Source organism: Anomaloglossus baeobatrachus, chromosome 6 (genome assembly GCF_048569485.1).
Source record: "Anomaloglossus baeobatrachus isolate aAnoBae1 chromosome 6, aAnoBae1.hap1, whole genome shotgun sequence".
Lineage (NCBI taxonomy): Eukaryota > Metazoa > Chordata > Amphibia > Anura > Aromobatidae > Anomaloglossus > Anomaloglossus baeobatrachus.
In genome coordinates, this window is record NC_134358.1 from 581,728,588 (window position 1) to 581,755,202 (window position 26,615).

General features: G+C 49.8%; 1 protein-coding gene across 1 annotated transcript in view; it reads right to left on the bottom strand.

Annotated features, from left to right (window-relative positions):
• Nucleotides 1–4,227: 4,227 nt before the first annotated feature.
• HASPIN (histone H3 associated protein kinase) overlaps nt 4,228–26,615 on the bottom strand; it is a 43,412-nt gene continuing 21,024 nt past the window's right edge. The window contains exons 2-16 of the mRNA XM_075315937.1: nt 21,848–22,043; nt 21,279–21,422; nt 20,749–20,872; nt 17,749–19,050; nt 17,467–17,662; nt 16,586–16,668; nt 16,281–16,487; nt 15,880–15,965; nt 14,478–14,540; nt 6,775–6,866; nt 6,363–6,442; nt 6,192–6,280; nt 5,967–6,109; nt 5,775–5,877; nt 4,228–4,869 (exon numbers count right to left, since the gene is read on the bottom strand). Of these exons, the coding sequence (XP_075172052.1) occupies nt 4,662–4,869; nt 5,775–5,877; nt 5,967–6,109; nt 6,192–6,280; nt 6,363–6,442; nt 6,775–6,866; nt 14,478–14,540; nt 15,880–15,965; nt 16,281–16,487; nt 16,586–16,668; nt 17,467–17,662; nt 17,749–19,050; nt 20,749–20,872; nt 21,279–21,422; nt 21,848–22,043 (3,116 nt within the window). The 3' untranslated portion in view covers nt 4,228–4,661. The remainder of the gene's footprint in view (nt 4,870–5,774; nt 5,878–5,966; nt 6,110–6,191; nt 6,281–6,362; nt 6,443–6,774; nt 6,867–14,477; nt 14,541–15,879; nt 15,966–16,280; nt 16,488–16,585; nt 16,669–17,466; nt 17,663–17,748; nt 19,051–20,748; nt 20,873–21,278; nt 21,423–21,847; nt 22,044–26,615) is intronic.

Genomic DNA, 26,615 nt, shown 5'->3' on the forward strand with positions numbered 1-26,615 from the left:
ACGGTTGGCATCCGTGACTATCGTGTCTGTGACTTGGGAAAGCCAAGGAACCCCCGTCCGTAGGTGAGAAGTGTCTTGCCACCAACTCAGGGAGTGCAAGGTGTCTGCCGTCAGGGTCAATTTCCGCTCCAAACAGTCTTTGAAACCTCAGGACTTTCATCTGGAGGACTCTGGAATGTATTTGGGCCCACCATACTCATGGAATGCAAGAGGTGAGAGTCCCGACTAGTGACATAGCCTGTCGTAAGGACATGCAGGGGCAACTCCTTACTGAAGAGAGTAAAGGACAGGATCCTGGTGATCTTGTCCTCGGGCAGGTGGCACAACTGCCTGGTGGAATCTAAGATGAGACCTAGGAAGACTTGACACTGAAGAGGCTGAAGTCTGGACTTCTCCCGTTTCACCACCCAACCCAGGCCTTCCAGGATAGTGATGACTCTGGACACGTGATCTGCACATCGAGTCTCCGACTGACCCACTATTAGGAAGTCGTCTAGATATGGGACGATCAAAACATCTTGTTCCCTGACATGCGCCATGACCTCCGCGATGACCTTGGTGAAGATTCTTGGGGCCATAGAAAGCCCGAATGGCAGCGCTGTGAACTGGAAGTGTCTCAGCCTCCCGGAGATGTGTAGTGCGAATCTGAGAAACTGTCGGTGAGTCGGAAAAATAGGGATGATGATAATAGGCGTCTTTTAGGTCGGGAACTGCCATAAAACACTCTAGATAAAACAGCCGGATAGTTGACTTCATGGTCTCCATTTTGAAGGCTCGCTGCACCAGATGCAAATTCAATTTCTTCAGGTTGATGATGGTACGGAAGGAGAAGTCCGGTTTCTGAACAAGAAATAGAGTGGAGTAAAAGCCGTACCCTTCCTGTCCCTTGTGGACATCTTGAATGACCTTCCTTGAGAAGAGTCATTACTTCTGTTTCTAACGCCTGCTGCCTCACTGGGGACCGCAAGGATGTTATAATTAGAGACCCCCGAGGGGGCGAACTGAACTCCAATTTCAAACCTTCCGCCACTATCTGAAGGAGCCATTTGTTGGATGAGATCTTCTTCCAGGCATGAAAAAGTGGGACAGCCTGCCCCCCACCTGATGTCTGGCATCATTGGGTTGGTTTGTTCTTATTGTCGGAGTGTTTGCCAAAGAGAAAACCTGAGGTAGTTTTTCTATGGTCTTTCCACTGATCTTGTGTTTTTTGGGACTTTTTACTGAAAAATTGACGTCTCCGAAAGGGCCGGCTGCGAGAGGATGTCACCGGGAAAACCGGAAAACCTTTTTTCTTATCAGATGCTTTGGTGAGGAGGTCATCCAGGCCCGAGCCAAAGAGATATGTCGCTTCACAAGGCATGCCACACAGCCGTCCCTTGGACTGGACATCACCTTTCTAATTTTTCAGCCAGAGGGCCCTTCTCGCGGAATTGGAAAGTGCTGCTGATCTGGCGAAAAGTCTTAAGGAATCAACTGAGGCATCTGCCATAAAGGCTGCAGCACCCTGTATTAAGGGCAAAGACGAGATTGTATCTTTTCTCTGAGTGTCATTTCTCAACTGGTCTTCTAATTGCTGAAGCCATACCATCAATGACCGGGCAACGAAGGCACTTGTCACCGCAGGGCGTAAGCCACCCGCTGTGGACTCCCAAGTCCCTCTCAGAAACCCATCAGCCTTTCTATCTAGCTGATCCTTAAGGGACCCCATAATCTCAAATGGCAAGGTAGTGGAGCGTGAAGCTTTGGCAATGGCGACATCAATCTTTGGTGTTCTATCCCAGGATGTAGACGACTCACCATCCACCGGGTACTTCTTCTTAAGGGATGAAAAAAGATTTAACCTTCTATCCACTTTTCTCCACTGATCATCAATGAGACCTTGAACCTTCTGGGGAATAGGAAAACCTTTACGTTTTTGGAATCCAATCCCCCAAACATGACATCTTGGGTTGATTCGGGTCCCCTGGGGTCCACCATCCCCATGCTTGATCGCACCGCCTTCACTAAGGGGCCCACATCAGCAATAGGGAAACAAGGTCTACCACCTTTGTCTGTAGAGGAGGAGGAGGAGAAGTCAGAATCGGACGAGGAGGATCCCGATGAGGCCGACAACTGAGAGTCAAGAGCCGAACCTGCCGAAGTATCAGGAGTAGACAGCTTAAGATGCTGAGACTTCTTGCGTCTCTTGCCCCCTTGAGGGATTTTAGGGATTCCTGTACTTCCGCCCTGATAATGGTCCGCAATTCTGTGGAGAACCATGGCTGTTCTTTGATTAGGGTCTGCTGGATACAGCCCGCACAGAAGAAATTGTTGTAATCAGGTGACCCTAACCCGTCCCTTACGCCAGCCACATTTTAAAGGGAGAGCCCCAGTTCATGGGCGCCGCCATCTTGGATCCTAGTGCAGATGCGTCCTCTAGTCACTGCCTGGGCGCACTGCGCACGTCACCAGGGTTCACGCGCCTGAGACCGAGGGGGGGGGGGGGGTGCATCCAGGCCCGAGCACCGGCTTCTGGTAAGTACCAGGCTTCCACACCGGGTCAGACCTGGGACAGCAATGGGTTGTTCATACCAGGACAGGAAACCAAACTGATGCGGAGGAGAGGTACCGCCTTTTTATCATTGGGTTTCCTGTCCTGATTTGGGTGGAACCTCTCAGGTGGTGCGGTCATGGGCGGCAGGGAAAAAAAAATGCTGTGGGCACACTGCAGTTTTTTCACCAACAGGTTTTGCTGCGGAATTTCTGCTGTAGAATTAATGTGCATGTCACTTCTTTTCCGCAGGTACCTGCGGTATTTTACACCATTGACTGTAATGTACTGTAATCATGAAATGCCGCAGGGAATAACGCAGGTAGCAAATTATGTGCGTTTCATTGCGATATTCCCGCGGTATTTCACGTTTTTCGAGACAATGTTCATCACTACCCTGCGTTTTGCAAGGAAGTGATGTCACTAGGACAGGAAGAGGAAGTTGAGCAGAGAGTAAACACACACACACACACATTGAGATTATATATATATATATATATATATAATCAATCAATCACACTCCCACACAGACATATATAATGCACAGACACATAGAAATCAGCAACATACGATCGGAGGGCTGGTATTTGGCCAGATACTGCTCCCCATATAAAATCTATGGGGACCAGAATCGGGCGCAAAGGGGTAGGAGCAAGCGCTTCATACTCACCGATCACCGGGCAGCTGTCACACTGCTGCCAAGGCAGCTCTTTCAGAGCCGCTGCTCATTAGGCTCATAATATTCACGCCTTCCATGCTCACTGGTGGCTGTGATTGGTTGCAGGCAGACACGCCCCCACACTGAGTGCCAGCTGTCTCACTGCAACCAATCACAGCCGCCGGTGTGCGGGTCTTTATTGTGCAGCAAAATAATTTTTTTAAAAAAAAAAAAAAAAAACAAACAATGTGCTTCCCCCCACCAATTTTGATACCAGCCAAGATAAAGCCACACGGCTGAAGGCTGGTATTCTCAGTATAGGGCGCCCCACAGCCTAAAAATATCAGCGAGCAGCCGCCCAGAAATTCCACATCCATTAGATACAACAGTCCCGGGACTCTACCCGACTCATCCTGATTGGTCGTGATACGGTGGCAATTGGGGTAATAAGGAGTTAGTGGCAGCTCTGGGCTGCCATTAAGTCCAAGATTAGTAATAGCAGCGTCTATGACACGCCATGACTAATCTGTAAGTGACAGTAAATAAACACACACACCAAAAAAATCCTTTATTTGAAATAAAAGGCAATAAATCCCCCTCTTTCACCACTTTATTAAAATCCCCAAATACCCCACCAAGTCCAGCGTAATCCACACAAGGAGGTCCCACGATGCTTGCATACTGCTCCAGCGGCGTCTGAGACATAGTACTCAATGCAGCCTCGTTCCGTGAATGAGACTGCAGGGGTAACTCGAGGAGATTTCTCACAGTCGGTGATATCAACACATTACTGCTCGCGAGAACTTCAGGGCCTGACGAGCGGTAATAGAGTGACGTCACCGACCGGCAGTGACCCTGCGAGAACTCAGACCCAAGGTCCCACAGGGTCACTGCTGTATCACACATACTGTTGGGGGGGGGGGGGGTGGGACACACATACATCACAAATAAATGCTGTAATATCTATCCATCCCTCTATGTATATATCGATCCCTCCCTCTATCTATGAAGAAGGAAAAATGACACTTTTTTTCCCAATGTACTTTATTGCATTGAAGGCATAAAAACACAGGTACCAACCTGCGGAAAAACTGCGGCAAACACCGCATGCGGTTTTTTTACCGTAGGTGCGGTAATCTTTCAGAGGGTGCAGAATTTTCTTAAGAAAATTCCATTTTCTAGTGCGCATAGGGCTAAATACTTAACGCACAACACTGGACAAGGACCCCAGTACGAGGAAGCCGAGTAACCGGAGGAGAGATCGGTAAAACATGGACAATTTTAATTAAAGCAACAAATTTCAATAAAACTTTGCAGTTCTTGGCAGCCACAGTCACCATCTATGGTGCAAACGTCTGTGGAGCCACTTCTGCTACAACAGGAGACACAGAGCGTTAAGTGCTGCAATCCGTGGCCGGGGCCTGCGTGGGAGGGGCGGGGCCTGCATAGTTCTGACTGTGCACCAGTGAGAGGTCACTTAAACAGACGACTTTTCTTCAGGACTTCTGTGGCGGATCCAAACTGCTTTACTTCTTTCCTGAAGTCCTGGAGTCTGCGCAGCTCCCGGCGCTGGGGAGCAGACGTCGGCTTCTTTATGTATTTCACTTCAGTAAGAAGCTTATCACACAGATAATGGAGCCACAGGACATTGGAGTGTGGCCTGTATGAGGACCAAGTGTTCCTGAGGAAAAGGAGAACAGGAGGGTGAGTGCGGCCTGGTCTGCCCCTGATCAACACACAGAAGCAGTTACCAACAGCAGAAGCCACAAAAACAGTCTACAGAGGAGACGCAAGAAGCGGTGACCAGGCTGCATAGTGCAGGACGCAGCAGACACAAAGGAGGCCAGAGGACACGCACACAATGGGGGCCCCAGTCGGGCCGCAGGGGACACGCACACAATTGGGGGCCCCAGGGGACACGCACACAATGTGAGATTCAGTCACAATACACGCTGCTGGGTATCAAGGTATTCTCTATTTTACCTATTTGATTAATATGTTCTAATTTTATTCTATCTCCGTTAATAAGTCATCTAATATGAGAGCAGTGTAATGTAGGGGCAGAGACCCCGATTCCAGCGGTGTAGTTTTGATAAAATCACTGATTAATCAGCAGGAGATCATCATTACAGAACTACTTGGCTGCTGCAGGTAGTCCAGCATATTCATGAGCTCTCCAAAACTTTTAGATCTGCAGCAGAGAAGACAGCTGAGAACTCAGTGACACATCGCTGGAATCAGGGTCTATATAACTGCTAGATCTGCAGCAGAGACGGCAGACAGATCAATAAGTGACACATCGCTGGAATCAGGGTCTCTGTCTCTACATGATGTTGGCCTCAGATGGGGAACAAGGATCTGCTGTGAGATTACCTTTGATAATCAATTGTGAATAAAGTCAAATTATATTAGCGGAGCCCACCCTCCAAAAAAAAAAGTTGGGGAGACAAAATAATACATTAATGGCCAATGACCTAAGACAGCTGAGGAGACAACTATGGCAGGACGGGAGTGGTGGGACCACCAGCAGAGAAGAGGCCCACGGGCAGTCCAGCATGGCTCACCAGAGATTGCTCAGTCACTTACTTGTTCTCGTGTCTCATCCCTCTATAAACATCAAACTGCAGATCTCCCTTCCCCTGGAAGAGCTCCTCGTCCGTGGACAGGTCACAGAACACAGTCAGGCCATCTGAAAGACACAGCAGATTTGTACAAGCTATAGTCATGTGGCAATTGAAATGGACAATGAAGGGACCGTAAACCACCAGGATCATCCACCTTTATCCAGCCGAGACAGAGTGTAGTCGATGATCTTCACCTGAATCCCGCCACTGGGAATATCAAGCCTCTCTCCACGAAGACACATCGACATGGTGCAGGATGAGGATTTCTCAATCAGGAGATTGCCCCAGTGTAAATCCCTTAAAAACAAGAAAAGAAGTAGACCCTAAACAAGTGTCATGGATCATCAGAGGACATGAAGGGTTAATGCAGGACCAGTACCTGTGCTCAAATCTCAGCTCCTCCTCAGCCACGGCCAAGGCTGCAGTCACCTGGTGCAGGATACTACGAGAGGCTACCACAGATGGCAGCTGAGAAAGCAAAAGGAAAGAAAGTCAAAAAGAGGAAACTTCTAGGACAGTCCTGTACATGAGATCCAAAGTCTTCACCCACCTTGGAACTCATCCGCTCTAAATCGTCTCCACCAAACTCAAACTCCAAAATCATGAAGATCTGCTCTGCTTCAAACAAGTCTGTGGGCAGATAAAATATGACTGAGGAAGAGGTGCTGCAGAGTATCCAACCATTACAAAGCCCAGACTCCAGCTCCTAGGACTTGTTCATCTACCCCTGGCAGGAGCTTTCCTCACACTGGGGTCCAATATCACTTCTAAGGTTTCTCTCTAGATCCTTTGTGCAATCTACATCTCCTACCCCAACCGATGTCATACAGGAGACCACAGAAGATTGGACACAAAGACAAGCAGAGGGAAGACAACCTGGACCCTAAATAATGGAGCTGAACCTAACAGACCACTGAGGGGTGTAGTCCTAAAATCATGAGATGACGTTACTTTGGTCTTACCAGGCCGCTCGTTGTCAGTCCCCTTCTCTTCAGCAAACGTATCCCAAGCAGAGAGCAGCTCCAGGGGATAGGAGCCCCTAACACAGTGAGCCCTGTGAGACAAGAAAAGGGTTAACGTCATCCACCAGAAGAATAGTGACAGGTCCTAACAGCTCGGGTTCCTCCAGGGAATATTTGAGAAAGTCTGTTTCTGTTTTTTTTACCTCTGAGATATATAGTTATGAAAAAATAAGTACACCTGCTGAGGTCTATAGGTATTCCATCAGGCATAATGAAAAACAAACCACAAACATCTGGCCGATAGGAGGAACTCAATCTCAGAAAAATACCACTGACAAATGACGAATTATTATTTACCAAAAACGAAGCCATATACAGAAGCAGTGGGAGGAGAACCAAGAACCTTTACGGCTTCCATAGGAGTCCCAGGGCGAGTGGCAGCCAGCTGCTGTCAATTACAATAATTGCCCCAATTACCTGTCCAATAAGTGAGGACCTCTATATGAGCAGAAGTTCTGCCAGTGTGCTGCTCTGGGGCATTCAAGCCGGTGTTATTACAAGGACTACTGCAAGCAATGACTCTACAGAAGCAGTTGTTGCTGCCCATTAATTGGGAAGACGTTATAAAGCCATTTATAGGGTGGGGGGGGGGGGGAGGGTTGGGCGAGGGGTCCATTATTCTGTGAGAAAGATCATTCAGATGAAGCAAACAAGGCTATGTTCACATGCTACATCTTTTTTTCGGAGTACATCTTGACTGCATCTTTTTCCTGTGGTCTCAGAAAACGCATCTTGTGGCCCAAAAAATGCATGACGTTTTGCCACATTTTTACTGCGTTTTTGTTAATGTTTTTTTAAAAAGAGAAACAAAACATGATAGGATAATTGATAGATCGCTAGGGTAGATGGATAGAGAATGGATAGCTATCATAATAGAAAGAACATATAGAATAGATAGAAAGAAACAACAATAGCTCAATAGAGGGACTGCTTCCGTGAACTGCTGTTTTTTTATAAAAAAAAAAATAAAATAAAATAATAATATATATAATATATGACGTGGGGTCCCCCCATTTTTCAGATCCGACACAGGAGCAGCTGCAGGCTGCAACCCTCAGCTGTCCGCTGTACCATGGCTGATTATGATAACTTGAGGGGATCCTACTCTTTTTTTTTTTTTATTAAAAAAAAAAAAAAAAAGAAAAGATGTTTTTGTTTTTTTTTAAACCAGCCAAGGTACAGCAGGCAACTGGGGCTGATATTATATTATTATGGTGGGAAGGACTATCGTTATTTGGCCCTTTCCAGCCTAACAATAGCAGCCCACAGCCACCCCAGAAGTGGTGCATCCATAATATACGCCAATTCTGGTGCTGGCCTCTGCTCTTGCCGCTGCACTGGTGCGGTGGCAATCAAGGTAATAGAGTTAATAGCCTACAGCTGCTACTAAGCCCTAGCTTAGTGATGGCAGGCATCTATGAGACCCCGCCCCCATCACTAATTTGGAAGTGAAAGTAAATAAAACACAAACACCCAAAAAAATCCTTTATTTTAAATAATAGACAAATAAGCCCCCTCTTTCACCACTTTATTATTAACTCCCCCAAACACCCCTCCAGGTCCGACGTAATCCACACCATGAAGGTCCCATGACACTTCCATCTCTGCTAGATATGACAATGACAGCAAGCGGCCATAGAACAAGACTGCTTGCTGTGAGCTCCACACAGCAACTGAAGGGAGTCACACGATAAGCAGTGACATCACTCAGGTCACCCACAGCCACAGCTGGAGTCTTCCACCTGTGACCTCAAATCACCCGAGTGACTGAAGTGAGCCGCGCGATCAGCGGGACTTCACTCAGGTGATTTGCGGTCACAGGTGGCAGCCATGGCTAACCTGAGTGACGTCACCACTGAGCGTGCGGGTCACTTCAGTTGCCACCCGAACTTCACAGCAGCAGTTTTGTTCTATGGCTTTCACTGTGAGCTTCAGATATGTAGCAGTGCTGGAAGCGTCGTGGGATCTCGTGTGGATTACGTCAGACCTGGAGGGTTATGCTGGGGTTAATAAAGTGGTGAAAGTGTATGCTTTTTTTGTCTTTTATTCCAAATAAAGCATTATTTTGCGGTTTGTGTTTATTTCTTTTCACTTACAGATTAGTGATGGAGGGTGTCTTGAGTAGACGCCTGCCATTACTAATCTAGGACTTAATGGCAGCAGCCCATAGCTGCCACTAACTCCTTATTACCTCGATTGCCACCGCATCAGGGCAATCGGGATGAGCCGGGTAAGGTCCTGGGACTGTCGCATCTAATGGATGTGGCAATTCTAGGCGGCTGCTATCTGATATTTTTAGGCTTGGGGGGGGGCTCCCAATAACCTGGCTTTCCCCAGCTTGGGAATACCAGCCCTCAGCTGCGAGGCTTTATCTTGGCTGTGCATCAAAATAATTGAGGGGGGGAAATGGCATGTCAATTTTTAATTATTTATTGTACGATATAGACCTGCCCACCAGCAGCTGTGATTGGTTGCAGTCAGACAGCTGTCACTCATCATGGGGGGCGCGTCTGACTGCAACCAATCACAGCCACTAGTGGGCGCGGAAAGCAGTGCATATTTTATGAAGGTAATGAGCAGCTCGAGAAGTGAATGACCAGCAGCGGGAGCAGTGTGACAGCTGCGGCGGTGATTCGGTAAGTATGAAGCGTTTGCTCCTACTCCTTTGCGCCAGATTCTGGTTCACATTGACTCTATGGGAACCAGCATTCTAGCCAGAATACCAGAGATCAATCCACCGCCGACCTAGAGTCAGAGGGGGATTGATCCACCAGCCCTCCGAAACGCAGAGAAGACGCAAAAAGAATTGACATGCTGCATGTTAGCTGCATCTTCAAACATGCAGCCAAAAAAAGAAGCACTGTGTAGACAGCAAAATAGAAATCTCAGAATTTGCTGGGAGAAGGAAACGCATGCACTTAGGTGCATCTTTGTGGCATCAAAAATGCACCAAAAACGCAGTAAAAGATGCCGTGCGTGAACATAGCCTAGGACAGACAAAAGGTCCAAAGAGCTGGACATTTTTTTCTGAAGAAGAAACCCGCTGGGTTTTGAAACATGTAAGGATTGGTACAAGTCTTCTTCTCGGCCTCTGCCTGTGTGACGTCATGTGCCGTTCTGACAACCGCGCCGCTCTGCTTTACTGGTGGGATAGCCACAATCTAACAGCGTGGGGTAGCAGGTCTGATAGCTCGTAACCTCACAGCACTCTCCAGCTACCCGGACATTTTGGAATAAATAGTCTACAGGAGCGACGTGGTATTTATCTGCACCCATCTCCAAGTGTGGGGGGCACTAGTTGGGGAGACTCATCTGGAGATTTTATTCACACGGACATTCACTCATTTACTGCAGGTACTCGTTTGGGAGGCGAGTGTTATGTACTGCAGGGGTCCTTTTTTATGTACCTTTTTATACTTCTTTGTAACAATGTATAACACTGCTTTTCTGTAATATCATTTTGGGACCTGTTTGCAGACTTCTGTATAGGGCTGTTCACACTGCTTATATATACAGAGCCTTGCAAAATTATTCGGCCCCCTTGAATTTTTCAACCTTTTCCCACATTTCAGGCTTCAAACATAACATTTTTATCTTTATGTTCTGGTGAAGACTCAACAACAAGTGACAATTGTGAAGGTGAATGAAATGTATTGCTTATTTTAAAAACTTTTATAAAAAATAAATAACTGTAAATTGGGGCGTGCAATATTATTCATCCCCTGTAAGTGAATACTTTGTAGCGCCCCCTTTTTCTGCGATTACAGCTGCAGTCTCTTGGGGTATGTGTCTATCAGTTTTGCACATGGAGGGGCTGAAATTCTCGCCCATTCTTCCTTTGTAAACAGCTGGAGCTGAGTGAGGTTGGATGGAGGAGTTTGTGAACAGCAGTTTTCAGCTCTTTCCACAGATTCTCGATTGGGTTCAGGTCTGGGCTGTGACTTGGCCATTCTAACACCTGGATACAGTTATTTGTGAACCATTCCATTGTAGATTTTGCTTTATGTTTGGGATCATTGTCTTGTTGGAAGACAAATCTCCATCCCAGTCTCAGGTCTTTGCAGAGCAACAGGTTTTCTTCAAGAATGGTCCTGTGTTTGGCTCCATCCATCTTCCCATCAATTTTACCCATCTTCCCTGTCCCTGCTGAAGAAAAGCAGGCCCAAACCATGATGCTGCCACCACCATGTTTGACAATGGGGATGGTGTGTTCAGGGTGATGAGCTGTGTTGCTTTTACGCCAAAACAAATCGTTTGGCATTGTGCCCAAAAACTTCGATTTTTGTTTGATCTGACCAGAGCACCTTCTTCCACATGTTTGGTGTCTCCAGGTGCCTTGTGGCAAACTTTAAATTACACTTTTTATGGACATCTTTGAGAAATGGCTTTCTTCTTGCCACTCTTCCATAAAGGCCAGATTTGTGCAGTGTACGGCTGATTGTTGTCCTATGGACAGACTCTCCCACCTCAGCTGTAGATCTCTGCAGATCATCCAGAGGGATCATGGGCCTCTTGGCTGCACCTCTGATCAGTCTTCTCCTTGTGTGAGATGACAGTTTGGATGGACGGCCGGGTCTTGGTAGATTTGCAGTGGTATGATACTCCTTCCATTTCAATATGATCGCTTGCACAGTGCTTCTTGGGATGTTTAAAGTTTTGGAAATCTCTTTGCAACCAAATCCGGCTTTAAAATTCTCCACAACGGTATCACGGACCTGCCTGTTGTGTTCCTTGGTCTTCATGATGCTCTCTGCGCTTTACACAGAACCCTGAGCCTATCACAGAGCAGGGGCATTTATACGGAGACTTGATTACACACAGGGGCTTATATTTATCATCATCAGTTATTTAGGACAACATTGGCTCATTCAGAGATCCTCAATGAACTTCTGGAGTGAGTTTGCTGCACTGACAGTCAGGGGGTGAATAATATTGCACGCCCCAATTTTCAGTCATTTACTTTTTACAAAAGTTTAAAATAAGAAATAAATATCGTTCACCTTCACAATTGTGTCCACTTGTTGTTGATTCTTCACCATGACATTCAAATTTGTTATCTTTATGTTTAAAGCCTAAAATGTGGGAAAAGGTTGAAAAATTCAAGGGGGCTGAATACTTTCGCACGGCACTGTATGTTGCATTGGTTGAGACTGGTGAAGCAAAATGGGCCGCACAAGGTCTCAAAGTCCATATCCTCGGTGCCCATCTTAATAGACTCACACAGAAGATGGATTCCAAGGAGCAAGGAGAGCGCTTTCCTCAAGATATAGGATGCCAGGGAAGCTACAAGAACCACCTGATGCGGGACTACATTTGGGGATTAATGTGTAAAAGTGATGTGACATAGCCCTTCAAAAAAATAAACATTTCTAGGTTCCTTTTCATCAATTTGTAGCATTTTGATTAAAATATGCTAATGATTTGAAATGTATTGTATTGCGTTTTCATTATTAATTTAAATCCAAACAATTGTATTTTCCTTAAGACGGAATTCCAATTTCAGCTTTTCAGTGTCCTGACCGCACAAGCAATGATTTTCCAAGCGAATACATTTTTTCCACGTTTTTATGATATAGCCAATTAAGAAATTACATTTATTCCCTGGCAACAAAAATCACGTTACATAGTGTTATACAGTCATGTTTTGGACGTGGCACGCGCGTTAAGACCAACAGATGTCTGACACAGCAAAAACACACAACAACCAAGGGGGACACCAGGAATACAATAGCAATGGTGGGCACTGGCACTAGGGATAGGGTAGATGGCACACCTCCTGCCCTTAACCGGCGCTGTACCCTGCACTCCTAGCCAGACCCTATACAGGTTCTTCACCTGTCGCTGAGCAAGAACCTGAAGCCCAGAGTGACCCTACAATGGAAATGGGCAGGTAAAAGACACTAGACCCACCACTGCACTAATACAAGACGAGAGTAGATGAGACAAACCGGGAAATAACCAAAATGGAGAATATACGACTTCAGGATGAATCCTCAGCAGCTCCTTTCACCAAGGTGGCCAGAATACAAGTGGTTTTGTATTATCAGCAAAGACTGCTGGGAAACTTTACTACTTAAAACACAAATGGGCGTGGCTGCAGGTGACCTCCCCTGCTGGGAAGCTGCCAGCAACAAAACTGTTTCAGCACCAAGAGAAACGAAACATTTAAATGAACAGTCCCAAATGGAGATGAGAGGCCCCAGTCCTAACGCTGACCCTACTCTCTAACAATAGGGACACAATCGTGACAGTAGTATAATCGTATATACTGATAATACCCCACTCCCAATATGACCCAATGAAGGGATACTGCACAGTATACAATGTATACACAGCATTACATTACCCTGTGGAGGGTTACTGTACAGTATACATACAGTGGGTATATAGCTTAGATGGCCTCAATATCTGCAGTTTATATTGATTGTAAAGTGCCACTGGTTCGTCCCCATGATGCAGATGGGAGGGTAAGATGAGATATTTTCCTGCCATTATTTTCTCATACCCATGAAAGGTCCCAGTGTAGTGTTAGATGTAGGTGCTGTAAGTGGGTGTGTGGCCTCACTAGTGGCTATCGTGCCTACACATATAAGATAAAGTGCATTGAGATCATCGCATGAGGAGCAGGCACACCAAAAGGGGACGGCGGCAACAAAAGAAAAGGGCAAGATGGGAAAAAATGTGGAAGATGACAAAAGAGAAACGGAAAGACAATGGATGGTGTCTCGGGGGGCCCTGGCGCCCAGTGGATTATATGAGACTTTGAGCTTCCCTTGGTTTCGGTGGCTTTTCTGCCATTTATACTTGTGTCTATTGGTTTTTATTTCTACACATTGCTCACTTCGGTTCTCACTTCTCTATTGCCTTTTGATTGCGCCCACACTGCAGCCTTTTCAGTTTTAGGCAATGACATTTATCAACATACATCTCTTTCTGAAAATGACCATATGCCATGAGATGGATTCACAAGATCTTTACACAATGGAGGCTTTGTTACCTGTATATGCGATGTATATTCCTGGATTCCGGATGATATCCCTATAATACCACGGGCGTGCGCATGCGCTCTGCTGAAGGACTCCTCTCCCCCTGCCTGATATGCGCCCTGCTGAAGGACACCTCCCCCCTCCCTGACATGCGCTCTGCTGAAGGACACCTCCCCCCTCCCTGACATGCGCTCTGCTGAAGTACACCTCTCCCCCTCCCTGACATGCGGTCTGCTAAAGGACTCCTCTCCCCCTCCCTGACATGCGCTCTGCTGAAGGTCTCCTCTCCCCCTCCCTGACATGCGCTCTGCTGAAGGTCTCCTCTCCCCCTCCCTGACATGCGCTCTGCTGAACTGCTGCACTCTGATGTTTATACGGCACTTTTTGACCAGGATTTTCCCCATTATACTATTTGCATATGTGGATACCTGCTCCATTTACCACACTAAGACTTTTCTCATTAATCTTCTTCCCTCTGGTAGTCACAGATTTTACCATAATGAAGGAATATGTGTCTCCTTTGGGGCGAGTGCAGGACGTATCAGACATTCAATCTGTGCCGATGTGCAGTGCCGGCACCAATGTCACACTCGCCGACACCAATGTCACACTCGCCGGCCCGCAGACACGGGAGGAGCGGCGCACAGATATACTCACGAATGCAGCTGGATGAAGCCTCCGGTCCGGTTCTCCTCTCCTCCATTCAGTAAGCTCAGCTCCCTGTAACAGAAGGCGACACATGAGCTGCCGGACATGAACGAGCCAAGAAGGAAGAAGGAACCTGAAGAGTGACAAAGATTCCCACCAGCGGAGTGACGTAGTGCACGGCCCCTCACAATCACCAGCTGCACCAACATAGGAAGCCACTACAAACATGGACGGCTGGGAGCAACTCTGCTCCCATGCCTGTATGGCCACACTGCCCCCCTCCCCCCGCCTCCTCTAGCCACACTGCTCCCCACCCCCCCCCCGCATAGCCACACTGCTCCCCTCCTGTATAACCACACTGCTCCACCCCTCCATGCCTGTATGGACACACTGCTCCCCTCCTCCTGTATAGCCACACTGCCCCCCTCCTGTATAGCCACACTATCCCCCTCCCCCCCGCCTCCTCTATAGCCACACTGCTTCCCCCCCCTGTATAACCACACTGCTCCTCCCCTCCATGCCTGCATGGACACACTGCTCCCCTCCTCCTGTATAGCCACACTGCTCCCTCCCCCCCACCTCCTGTATAGCCACACTGGTCCCCCCACCTCCTGTATAGCCACACTGCTCCTGCCCCCCCATCTTCTGTATAGCCACACTGCTCCTGCCCCCCCATCTTCTGTATAGCCACACTGCTCCTGCCCCCCCATCTTCTGTATAGCCACACTGCTCCTGCCCCCCCATCTTCTGTATAGCCACACTGCTCCTGCCCCCCCATCTTCTGTATAGCCACACTGCCCGCCCGCGCCCCCACCTCCTGTATAGCCACATTGCCCACCCCCCACCCCCTGTATAGCCACAATGCCCACCCCCCCACCCCCTGTATAGCCATATTGCCCATCCCCCACCTCCTGTATAGTCACACTACTCCCCCCACCCACCTCCTGTATAGCCACACTGTTCCTCCCCACCTCCTGTATAGCCACACTGCCCGCCCGCCCGCCCCCCACCTCCTGTATAGCTACAATGCCCACCCCCCACCTCCTGTATAGCCACATTGCCCACCCCCCACCCCCTGTATAGCCACAATGCCCACCCCCCCACCCCCTGTATAGCCACATTGCCCATCCCCCACCTCCTGTATAGTCACACTACTCCCCCCACCCACCTCCTGTATAGCCACACTGTTCCTCCCCACCTCCTGTATAGCCACACTGCCCGCCCGCCCCCGCCCCCCCCCCCCCCACCTCCTGTATAGCTACAATGCCCACCCCCCACCTCCTGTATAGCCACACTACTCCACCCCCCCCCACACCTCCTGTATACCCACACTGGAATATACTCAACATCCGGCATGCACAGTGGTGCCAGAAACAAAACACTAGAAGACACCAGTTGAGTCTACACTCACTTGGAGATGATGATTTCTGGAAGAATTTCTGCAAATCTTTTCTGATGCTCCCCATTAACCTTCTGGGAACCCTCTATGGGGATGACCTGTGAGAAGAGAACAACGGCCGAGGTCAGAGAGTCAGGGCGAGTGGACAGAACAACGGCACATGCCGTGTCTCGAGCACAACATGGGAGGTGGAATTATTCTACTGCAGCCATCACCAAATACAGCTCAAAATGAATCCAGCCGGCATCGCTCCCTCCCGAACAGCCACCCACAGACTGCCACCACTACAATTCGGTGGCATCAGGGCACTCCCAACCACCAATTTTCACTCGTAGAGTAGCCACAAACACCCCCACCACCATCCTTCCCTGGTAGGGTGAACACATCTGCATTCTAAACTGACTAGAACCCACCTTCAGTGCTACATGCTGCGCCGCGCGCAGGGTCCGGAACACTTCTCCATACACCCCTTCCCCCACTTTCTGACAGCGGCTGAGCTGCTCAAGGGTAAGGCAGTCAGAAAACGGGACCGGTCCATCCTGCTGGCATTCAGCAAACACCTTCTCCGCATCAGTCAACTCATTTGCGCAGAGAGACGACTGGAAGGGTGACAGCAAGAGCTGATAACAGAAAGAAAAAGAGGCAAATCATATGGGGAAAGAGACAGCCAGTGTCCTGGTGACCCGACTATCAGGATCACACACAGCAGACACATTACCAGAGACGAGTTCTGGGACCTCAGCGACATCTTCCCTCCATTTCTTCTCCTCACGGGGTAAGTGGAAGGAGATTCAGCCTCAACTGAGGGAGAGAGAAGAAAAAGAAAGTCTATAGGGAGGGCGGATCAGACAGCCATGTCTAGGGGATGAAGGGGCCGCACGGGAGGAGCGCACGTTACACCACAGGGAGGGCGGACCACACGGCCGCATGTAGACAAGGAGGGCACCGCGGACCGTGAGGGAGGAGCCAAGGTCACACCGCAGGGAGGGCGGCTCACAGGGACGCGTGTAGGGAGGAGGACGCCACAGGCTGTACAGGAGGAGCCCATGTCACACCGCAGGGAGGGAGGAGCACACAGCCACGTCTAGTGAGGAAGACGCCACAGGCCGTACTGGAGGAGCCTACAGCACACCACAGGAAGGGTGGACCACACAGCCGCGTGTAGACAAGGAGGGCACCGTGGGCCGTGCAGGAGCCAACGTCACACCGCAGGGAGGGCGGCTCATGGGGCGACATGTAGGGAGGAGAGCACGTTACGCCGCATGGAGGGCGAAACACACAGCCGTGTCTAGGGAGGAGGGGGCCGTACAGGAGAAGCCCACATCACACCAAAGAGAGGGTGGACCACGGGGCCGCGTGTAGGGAGGACGACGCCACAGGCTGTACCGGAGAAGCCCACAGCACACCACAGGGAGGGCGGACCACGGGGCCGCGTGTAGGGAGGAGGACGCCACAGGCTGTACAGGAGGAGCCCACAGCACACCACAGGGAGGGCGGACCACGGGGCCGCGTGTATTAGGCAGGGAGCACTTTGGGAGGGGGGTGTTCGGGGGAGTGCACATCTGACAGACCATTGCTGTGTATTACACGAGTTCTCACCTTTCTTCCGTCTGTGGAGCGACAGAGCTGCCCGTAGTCGTGCCCATCGTTGATGGTCCTTCTGAGGGTCTCTACCAGTCAGGGAGTCTGTAGATAAATTAAGGTTCAAGACCGTGGTAGAGTTCATGAATGATGAGGTCAACAGTGAGGTGGAGAAGAGAAGGGAGGGGGAGTGCACGTCTCCAAAGCCAAGATCCTAAAGAACACAAACCAGTGGACAATGGTGAGGACCCACAAAACACCCATATCCCCCATATTACAAGAGTCACACCTATCACCCACCTCTTTGGTTCTGTCTTGGAAGGAGAGCTGCTGCTTAGTTTTCTTCTTGTGTGTGCCCCATCTCTTGGCACTAAATCCACTTATGCAAACTTTTCTGCCCGTGCCCATGGTGTGTGGAGCCTCAGTCTTCAGCCCATTGTTCTTCAGCACCGAGGCAGTGATCTGGGGAGTCTGGATAGTGGGTGAGCAGCAACTGTGGGCCAGTACCACGGAGTTCTCGACCTTAGGAAGAGAATTGAGGTTCTTAAAGTCTTCAGATGCTGCCTCTTTTAGTTTATACTTAGAGACTTCAACAGAATCCAGAATCACCACAGGCTGCATCAGAAGCCCGCAGCGGTCCATCCTGGGAGAAGGACCTCTGCTCATGGCGGTGACAGCATGGAGCTGCAGGTCACAACGCTCCCGGCCTGTATCCATACAATCTACTCCCTTCTGACGGAAATATTCGGTCACTGTCTGGGAGTTTAATCTGACGAATGGCTGAAATCTTTTTCTGGAGAAATCTTTTGACTTCCTAGGAGGAAATACTTGTAAATGGTCAGTCGGTGGGCTGCTCCCCAGACCCTGCACACAGGCGGTGGAGTTCTTGCTGCAGTATGGTTGCTGTGTCTTCTCCCGATTCACCTGGAGGGTCGGAGACGTCTCTTCCTCTACGGGGAAGTCACCTGAGAACAGTTCAGCGCTGGGGCTAAATGCAGCGAAGCATTCCTGGCGCGCGGATTTCTCACCGATGAAGACAATGGACTGTGATCTTGGGGAAGAGACCACAATGGGTGACAAGAGGCAGACAGACGACGACTTCCGGTCATTACTCGTTTTTATCATCAGACGTTTCACTCCAGAGCCGGGTTCAGCACTTTCCTGATGGACTGACTTTGGGAGTTTAGTCTCCATTGCGCTTTTCCCGCGTTCTTCACTAGATGTCCGAGGTGTGCCGCTTCTCCCTCCATAGGAAATAATGGCATCTTTCTGTGGCAGAGACAGCCCGTCCTGGGGGCCACCACATGAGAATGGGGGGCGCTCATCACAGGAACAATCAGAGTCTGCCCCGCAGAGGACAACACTATCCTCCAGCGGTTCACATAAAGCCAGCTGCCGAACAAAGGCATTTCTCTTCCTGGGCACGGCGGTCAGCATCATGGACGGAGTGCTGGAGAGGAGCGGAGGCTTCTGGAGAGGACTGTGCAGCATCTCAGACGAGGAGTTCAGGAGATTGGTCAAATCTGTGCACATCCTCTGCTTCTTCCTCCTGACATTATCAGCTGTAATGTCTGGTCCTGAGCCAGGAGACAAGAAGGTACGCTACAGAAATGGAGAGAAGAGAAGCAAACATGTGACCAGCAGGCCTCCATAATGTCCTTCAGTGGCATCCATACTCTACCCCTGTGCTCCCGATCCATTTTCCTTCTGAGCCATACGCGTCCCCTGTGCTCCCCGATCCATCCTCCTCCTGAGCCATACGCATCCCTTATGCTCCCCTGATCCATCCTCCTCCTGAGCCATACGCATCCCCTATGCTCCCCCGACCCATCCTCCTCCTAAGCCATACGCATCCCCTATGCTCCCCCGATCCATCCTCCTCCTGGGCCATACGCAACCCCTATGCTCCCCCGATCCATCCTCCTCCCGAGCCATACGCGTCCCGTGCTCCCCCGATCCATCCTCCTCAGCCACACACTTCCCCTGTGCTCTCCTGATTTATCCTCCTCCTGAGCCATACGCGTCCCGTGCTCCCCCGATTCATCCTCCTCCTCCTGAGCCATACGTATCCCATGTTCTCCCCAGATCCATCCTCCTCAGCCATACTCTTCCCCGATCCATCGTCCTCCTCCTGAGCCATACATGTCCCCTGTGCTCCCCGATCCATTTGCGTCACCCGTGCTCCCCAGATCCATCCTCCTCCTGAGCCATACGCGTTCCCTGTACTCCCCCGATCCATCCTCCTCCTCCTGAGCCATATGCGTCCCCTGTGCTCCCCCGATCCATCCTCCTCCTCCTGAGCCATATGCGTCCCCTGTGCGCCCCCGATCCATCCTCCTCCTGTGTCATACGCGTCCCCTATGCTCCCCCGATCCATCCTCCTGAGCCATACGCATCCCCTGTCCTCCCCGATCCATCCTCCTCCTGAGCCATACGCATCCCCTGTGCTCCCCGATCCATCCTCCTCCTGGTCCATATGCATCCCCTGTGCTCCCCGATCCATCCTCCTCCTGGTCCATACGCATCCCCTGTTCTCCCCGATCCATCCTCCTCCTGGTCCATACGCATCCCCTGTGCTCCCCGATCCATCCTCCTGCTGAGCCATAAGCGTTGTCCCCTGTGCTCCCCGATCCATCCTCCTGCTGAGCCATAAGCGTTGTCCCCTGTGCTCCCCCGATCCATCCTCCTCCTGAGCCATACGCGTCCCCTGTGCTCCCCCGATCCATCCTCCTCCTGAGCCATACGCGTCCCCTGTGCTCCCCCGATCCATCCTCCTCCTGAGCCATAAGCCTCCCCTGTGCTACCCCAATCCATCCTCCTCCTGGTCCATACGCATCCCCTGTGCTCCCCGATCCATCCTCCTCCTGGTCCATACGCATCCCCTGTGCTCCCCGATCCATCCTCCTGCTGAGCCATAAGCGTTGTCCCCTGTGCTACCCCAATCCATCCTCCTCCTGAGCCATACACGTCCCCTGTTCTCCCCAGATCCATCCTTCTCAGCCACTCTTCCTCTGTGCTCCCCCGAGCCATCGACCTCCTCAGGCATACTCTTGCCCTGTGTTCTCCCGATCCATCCTTCTCCTCTGGCATACTCTTCCCCTGTGCTCCCCAATCCATCGTCCTCCATACGCTTCCCCTGTGCTCCCCGATCCATCGTCCTCCACTCGCTTTCCGATCCATCGTCCTCCATATGCTTCCCATGCTCCCCAATCCATTATCCTCCATACGCTTTCCCTGTGCTCCCTCGATCCATACTCATCATTCATCACTTCCTCGATGAAGGACACAGTCACATCTTACCATTCCTCTTCTGGGTTTACAGCTCAGACGCTTCATTTCCACCACAGATCCTGGAGGTTTACGACGAATGGTCACAAATTTCCTCAATGGCGTTGACAAGATGCCAGGGGAGGACGGGTGCAGCCTAAAACATTTATGTAAAAACATGTAATGAGAAGGTGAGAAGTGAGGGCCGGAGACACTGGACAGTAACCCAGCAGTCACGTGACAGACGGGACATCCACCCACATGGGGGGACATCTATATAAAAATTGGGCCCCTGAATCCTGGGAGCCATACAGGCGCCCGCATCCAACCGCTCCTCACACTCCCTTATATGATCAATGCTGATGCCAGAAATTCCCTGTAAGCACCGCTGCATGCCACCATCTCCAGTCATCGGGCAGTAATGACCACGTAGGCATCAGTAATTGGCCAAGCACAATCAATCAGTGGCAGTACGACAGCTCTGCCACAACATGCAAGAGGCAGCGGTGGTCATCCACATGAGCTCTCTGATGGCCTCTGCCCTTCTCTACCCAAGTCCTCACATGTCATCATTCTCTTTCTCCTGAACACTACACCGGGTGCTGGATGTCTTCAGATGCGGCGCCAAAGGCTGCACAGATCTCTTCTTCCTAGTGGTTCGTCTCTTTGGCTTCAGATTTACTCCAATACAAGGCAAAAGAGATTTTCTACAAAGACCAAAAAGCAATAATGAACATGGGCCGCAAGAAACTACCCTCAGGAGGTGAGCAAAAGGTACACGCATCACACCACCCAACCCCCTCCCCCCAGGTACGCGCATCACTGCCACCCAACCCCCTCCCCCAAGGTACGCGCATCACCGCCACCCAACCCCCTCCCCCAAGGTACGCGCATCACCGCCACCCAACCCCCTCCCCCCAGGCACGCGCATCACCAAAACCCAACCCCCCCCCCAACATGTGTAATATTAGTGATGCTCCCACCCAGGTGGAGACGTGTGTCATGAATGATGAAATGCTTTCCCCCGCGAACAGTGATGCCACCCTTAAACAGTGACGTACGACCCCTCCCCCCAGACAGCGAGATGTGATATGTGAGGCTGTCCTTTTCCCCGGTTTTGCTCAGGGCTCACCTCTTGGGTATAAAGTCGGGGTCATCAGTAGAGGAAGCCTCATGTGAAGATTCCAGGTGAGAAGAGGAACTAGAGAAGAGATGCTTCCGATCTACAGGAGAAAACCACTTCTGAGACTCCACCCTCCTCACAGGCCGCAGGCGGGCGTAGGTCCGAATCACGCCTCCCCGAGCACCCCCACATCTGCCAGCCATATCTGAGGTGTCAGAGGGGAAATGTACGTCAACACAAACAGGCAAATCCCGTCACTCCCCACTACTGCCTTACAATTACAGGGGGTACATACAGCGTGCAGCAGCAGGGCAGGTATATACAGTTGCGCAGGCGGGGTATATACAGCGCACGGGAGGGGGGGGGGGGTAATACAGCCACGCAGGAGAATATACAGGGTGGCAGGTGTACACACAGGTATATACAGGGCACAACAAGAGGGGAATATACACAGATTAGAGGTGACGATACAGGGGAGGAATGAAGCGGGCGGAGTGTGTACACACAGGGCACACGCATATACAGGGTTTTATACAGTGTACGGGGGGGGTATATACAGTGTACAGAAGTGTATACACAGTGTATGGGGGGGTATGTAGAGTCTACAGGGAGTGAGGGTATATACACAGTGTACTTAGGGGTGTATATGTGGCACCCCTGCGGCTTCAGGCACCACAGGGTGCTGCACCCCCATTGGGGTGTAGTACTCATCCTGGGTCCGAGGAAGATCGAGGTCAGTTTACACATACACAAACATACAGTCAGTGGGTTGCCCTCCCCGATGGGGACCGACCCAGGGTCGGATCACAGTAGGTGGGGGTGGGGGTGGGCACTACAGCGGTGGGTTTACAGGACGCCTTCACACCAGGGGCTCCCCGATCCACTGGACTGCAGCCACAAGGGGTAGTCAGGAGGACAGTGGGAAGAGCAGCTTGACCTACTGAAAGTAGTGAACCGGCCGGTGTCAGCAGCTGGGGGCAACAGCTCAGAACACACAACACAATTACCACAAAAAAGAACAGCTTCAGACACGTCCGCGAGCAGCTCTGTGGGCCTGGGCGTTCAACACGGTCGTTGGGGAAAAGCAGGCGGCTGCTTCCACAGGACCGGCGCTGTCGGGATACAGAATCCTAGGGCAGATATACTTCACGTTGTCTACCAACTCTGCAAGGGTCGCGGGGAACGGCTACAAAAAGTCACCGGACCCGTCCCACAAGGCTGCAGAAAATAGCATTTAGGATCCAGGGTTGAGGACAGACCCCATAACCAGGGATGTGGAGTCAGTAAGCCAAACCTGCGACTCAGACTCCTCAATTTCCCTTGCACCGACTCATACTCCCACATATATTGTTTATAATACAAAGATCCTCTCTCGGGGCTGCAGCTAAACCACCAGGCACTCACAGGCTATCATAAGGGGTTGTGACTGGCACAACCTCACCAGGTGAGTGTTTTTTTTTTGTCTTGTCTGTCTACCCTCATATCGGATAAGACCCTATTGCGCTTTTTCCCCCTCCTACAGTTTTTAAACCTCCTCTTTAGGACAGGCAAAATAGCAAGTTCCTCCACTCCCTTATGAAAATGCCAGGAGTTAAATCTTCAGCTTGTAATTTTTTAGTCATGGTAAATGGGTGATTAAGCAATTCCTTCAATTCAGCTACCTGTGTCCATTGACCTTCATTTAGGGTTACCTGAGGGGGGGGGGGGGCGCCATATCTATAAGAAACGGTTATAGTTCAAGCAATCGCTCAATGATTAGATAAGTGCTGCCCCACTGAGTGGCTTAAATCGACAATTGCCCCTTTCCCAGCACATCTCTTCAAGATGGAATCTATTTTAGGGGTTCTGGAGGCAATAACCAATTTCCTCAGTTTTTCAATTAGATTTGCAGCATGTCCGTCTTGCAGACTCTCTTATGGACAGCTGCAGTGTGCGCACAACACAGCGCATGTGATGAATAGGAAACTGTTTTGAAGCAGCTTCAACAAATATCATCTAATTCTAAAGTATCATTTTGCTGTTCTTCTGTTGTAATATCTGTTTGTTATTAACAGCACTGTGGCTCCATCTCAAACATACTGAATCCTAAATTTTCTTATAGCTGTTCATTACTCTCATTCATCAGTTAATTGTAACTATCATGTTTGAAGCATTGTCCATTACAATAGCAATAACCTGTTTTTTTCTTTTTAAATTCGTAATCTTGCAGAACTTTTTCCACTAAGGCGGGCTTTGCACACTACGACATCGCAGGTGCGATGTCGGTGGGGTCAAATCGAAAGTGACGCACATCCGGCGTCACTTGCGATGTCGTAGTGTGTAAATCCTAGATGATACGATGAACGAGCGCAAAATCGTCGTCATCGTATCATCGCTGCAGCCTCCGACATTTCCATAATGCCGGGGGAGCGACAGGTACGATGTAGTTCCTCGTTCCTGCGGCCGCACACATCGCTGTGTGTGAAGCCGCAGGAGCGAGGAACTTCACCTTACCTGCCTCCCGGCTGCAATGAGAAGGACGGAGGTGGGCGGGATGTTTACATCCTGCTCATCTCCGCCCCTCCACTTTAATTGGCCGCCTGCCGTGTGACGTCACTGTGACGCCGCACGACCCGCCCCCTAAGGAAGGAGGCGGGTCGCCGGCCAGAGGGACGTCGCACGGCAGGTATGTGCGTGTAAAGCTGCCGTAGCGATAATAATCGCTACGGCAGCTTTCACTATATATCGAACGTGCGACGGGGGCGGGACTATCGCTGCAGCATCGGTAACACATTGTGCAAAGCCCGCCTAAGGCTTGGAGAAACTGGCCGGTGTGATGAGCTTTAGTATTTTTTTCTGTCAGGGTCTTCGTAACAATTTGTTGTCACAAACATATCAAACATTGATGGCAAAATAGTTCTCTGACATGTGTAGGCATCCATTTTAAAGGGAACCTGTCATCAGAAATTTAGCTTGAAACCTATGAGTTTCCCCCTCTGCAGCTCCTGGGCTGCATTCTAGCAAGGTTTCTATACTTTGTGGCCCCTTTTAAACTAAATTAAATACTTTATAAACTTGTACCTTTTGCTATGTAAATTTTGTAAATCGTCCATGGGGGCGGGCTCTCTGGTGTTTGTTGCTGCCCCTCCTGCACATTGACGCCGTCCCCCCACGCTCCATTTCATCCATCAGGACGCCGCCCACTGCGCCCAAGGTGCCACCCACGCCAGGACTGCTGGTGACGTGTGTCAGAGGCACGAGTTATGGGCGGCGCTGTGATTGCATCACAAGTGCCCGCCCATAATCTCGTGGACGCGATTTCCCCCACTGCCTCCAGTGTTCTGCACAAGTGCTCGCCGGCCAAAAGACCCAACGTCACCTCCTTCCCATCCTACCCTGCAGCAGGGCAAGATGGGAAAGAGGTGTCGGGTCATCTGGCCAGCAAGCGCTAGCGCAGAACACTGGAGGCAGTGGGGGAAAGTGCGGTCACGAGGTTATGGGCGGCACTTGCTGATGACACACAGCGCCGCCCATAACCTCGTGCCTGCGCAAAACGTCACCAGCGGTCACACGTGCACACAGTGCACAGTACCACTACAGTCGCACAGCGTATGCGCGGGCGCCCAGGGGCGGTGTCCTGAGATATGAAATTCAGCATTGGGGGACAGCGTCAATGTGCTGGAGGAACAGCAACGGATGCAATTGAGCCCGCCCCCATGGACGATTTACAAAATTTACATAGCAAAAGGTACAAGTTTATAAAGTATTTAATTTGGTTTAAAAGGGGCCACAAAAAGTACAGGAACCTGCTAGAATCCCAGCCCAGGAGCTGCAGAAGGGGAAACTTTTAGGTTTAAAGCAACATTTCTGATGACAGGTTCCCTTTAAAAAACATGAAGCGTCTTTTGAGAGTCTTTTTAAGATCTTCCGTTTGTTTAAGGGCTTCTTCAATCACTAATTTTCTAATACTTTCTCTGTCTAGAGAAACACCAAGTTTGCGGGCCATTTCTCCATTAAGAGCTGTAAAAGCTGGTCGAGTAAATAATGGTACACCATCCTTCACAACAAGCTGTATGAGCGTCTTAACACATCTCTGCTGTCATTGTTACAGTAACTTTGTCACTTACAAAATATCTTGTTAATGACGTCTGAGCTGCTCTTTCCTCCACCTTTGTCTGGCAGGATGTGCTGGGCACTGGTTTCTTGGTGCTGCTGTTATCTGTCTCAGTCACAGCTTTGAAAACGTCTGGGTGGAAGCATTGTAAATGTCATTAGATTGGAAGCTCTTGTAGGAGCATTTTTTACCACTGCCTCAGTATGCACTGATTTTAGCATCCCAGCATTTGTTTTTAACATTTGTTCTCACTTGTCATACATTGACACAATATTTTTCATCTTGAATCACTGTGAAATGCTGAAATACAACTGACTTCATAGGGAGCGTCTTTGAATTTATGATTACAAAATGTCTCAAAATAATTTTGTCCTATAAAAAAAAAAAAAAAAAATAAATGTATATAATAATTCCAGAAAGAACAGGGAACCATGCACACTGGGGAAAATAAGTATTTGATACACTGACAATTTTGCATGTTTTCCCACCTACAAAGAATGGAGAGGTCTGTAATTGTACACTTCACCTGTGAGGGACAAAGTCTAAAAAAAAAAAAAAATACGTATTTGATACAATAGAAAAACTATATATTTGGTAGAAACCTTTGTTTGCAGTTAGAGGTCAGACGTTTCCTGTAGATTCTGTTTCTCTCAGTTGAAGTTACCTATGATAAAAATGTCACAC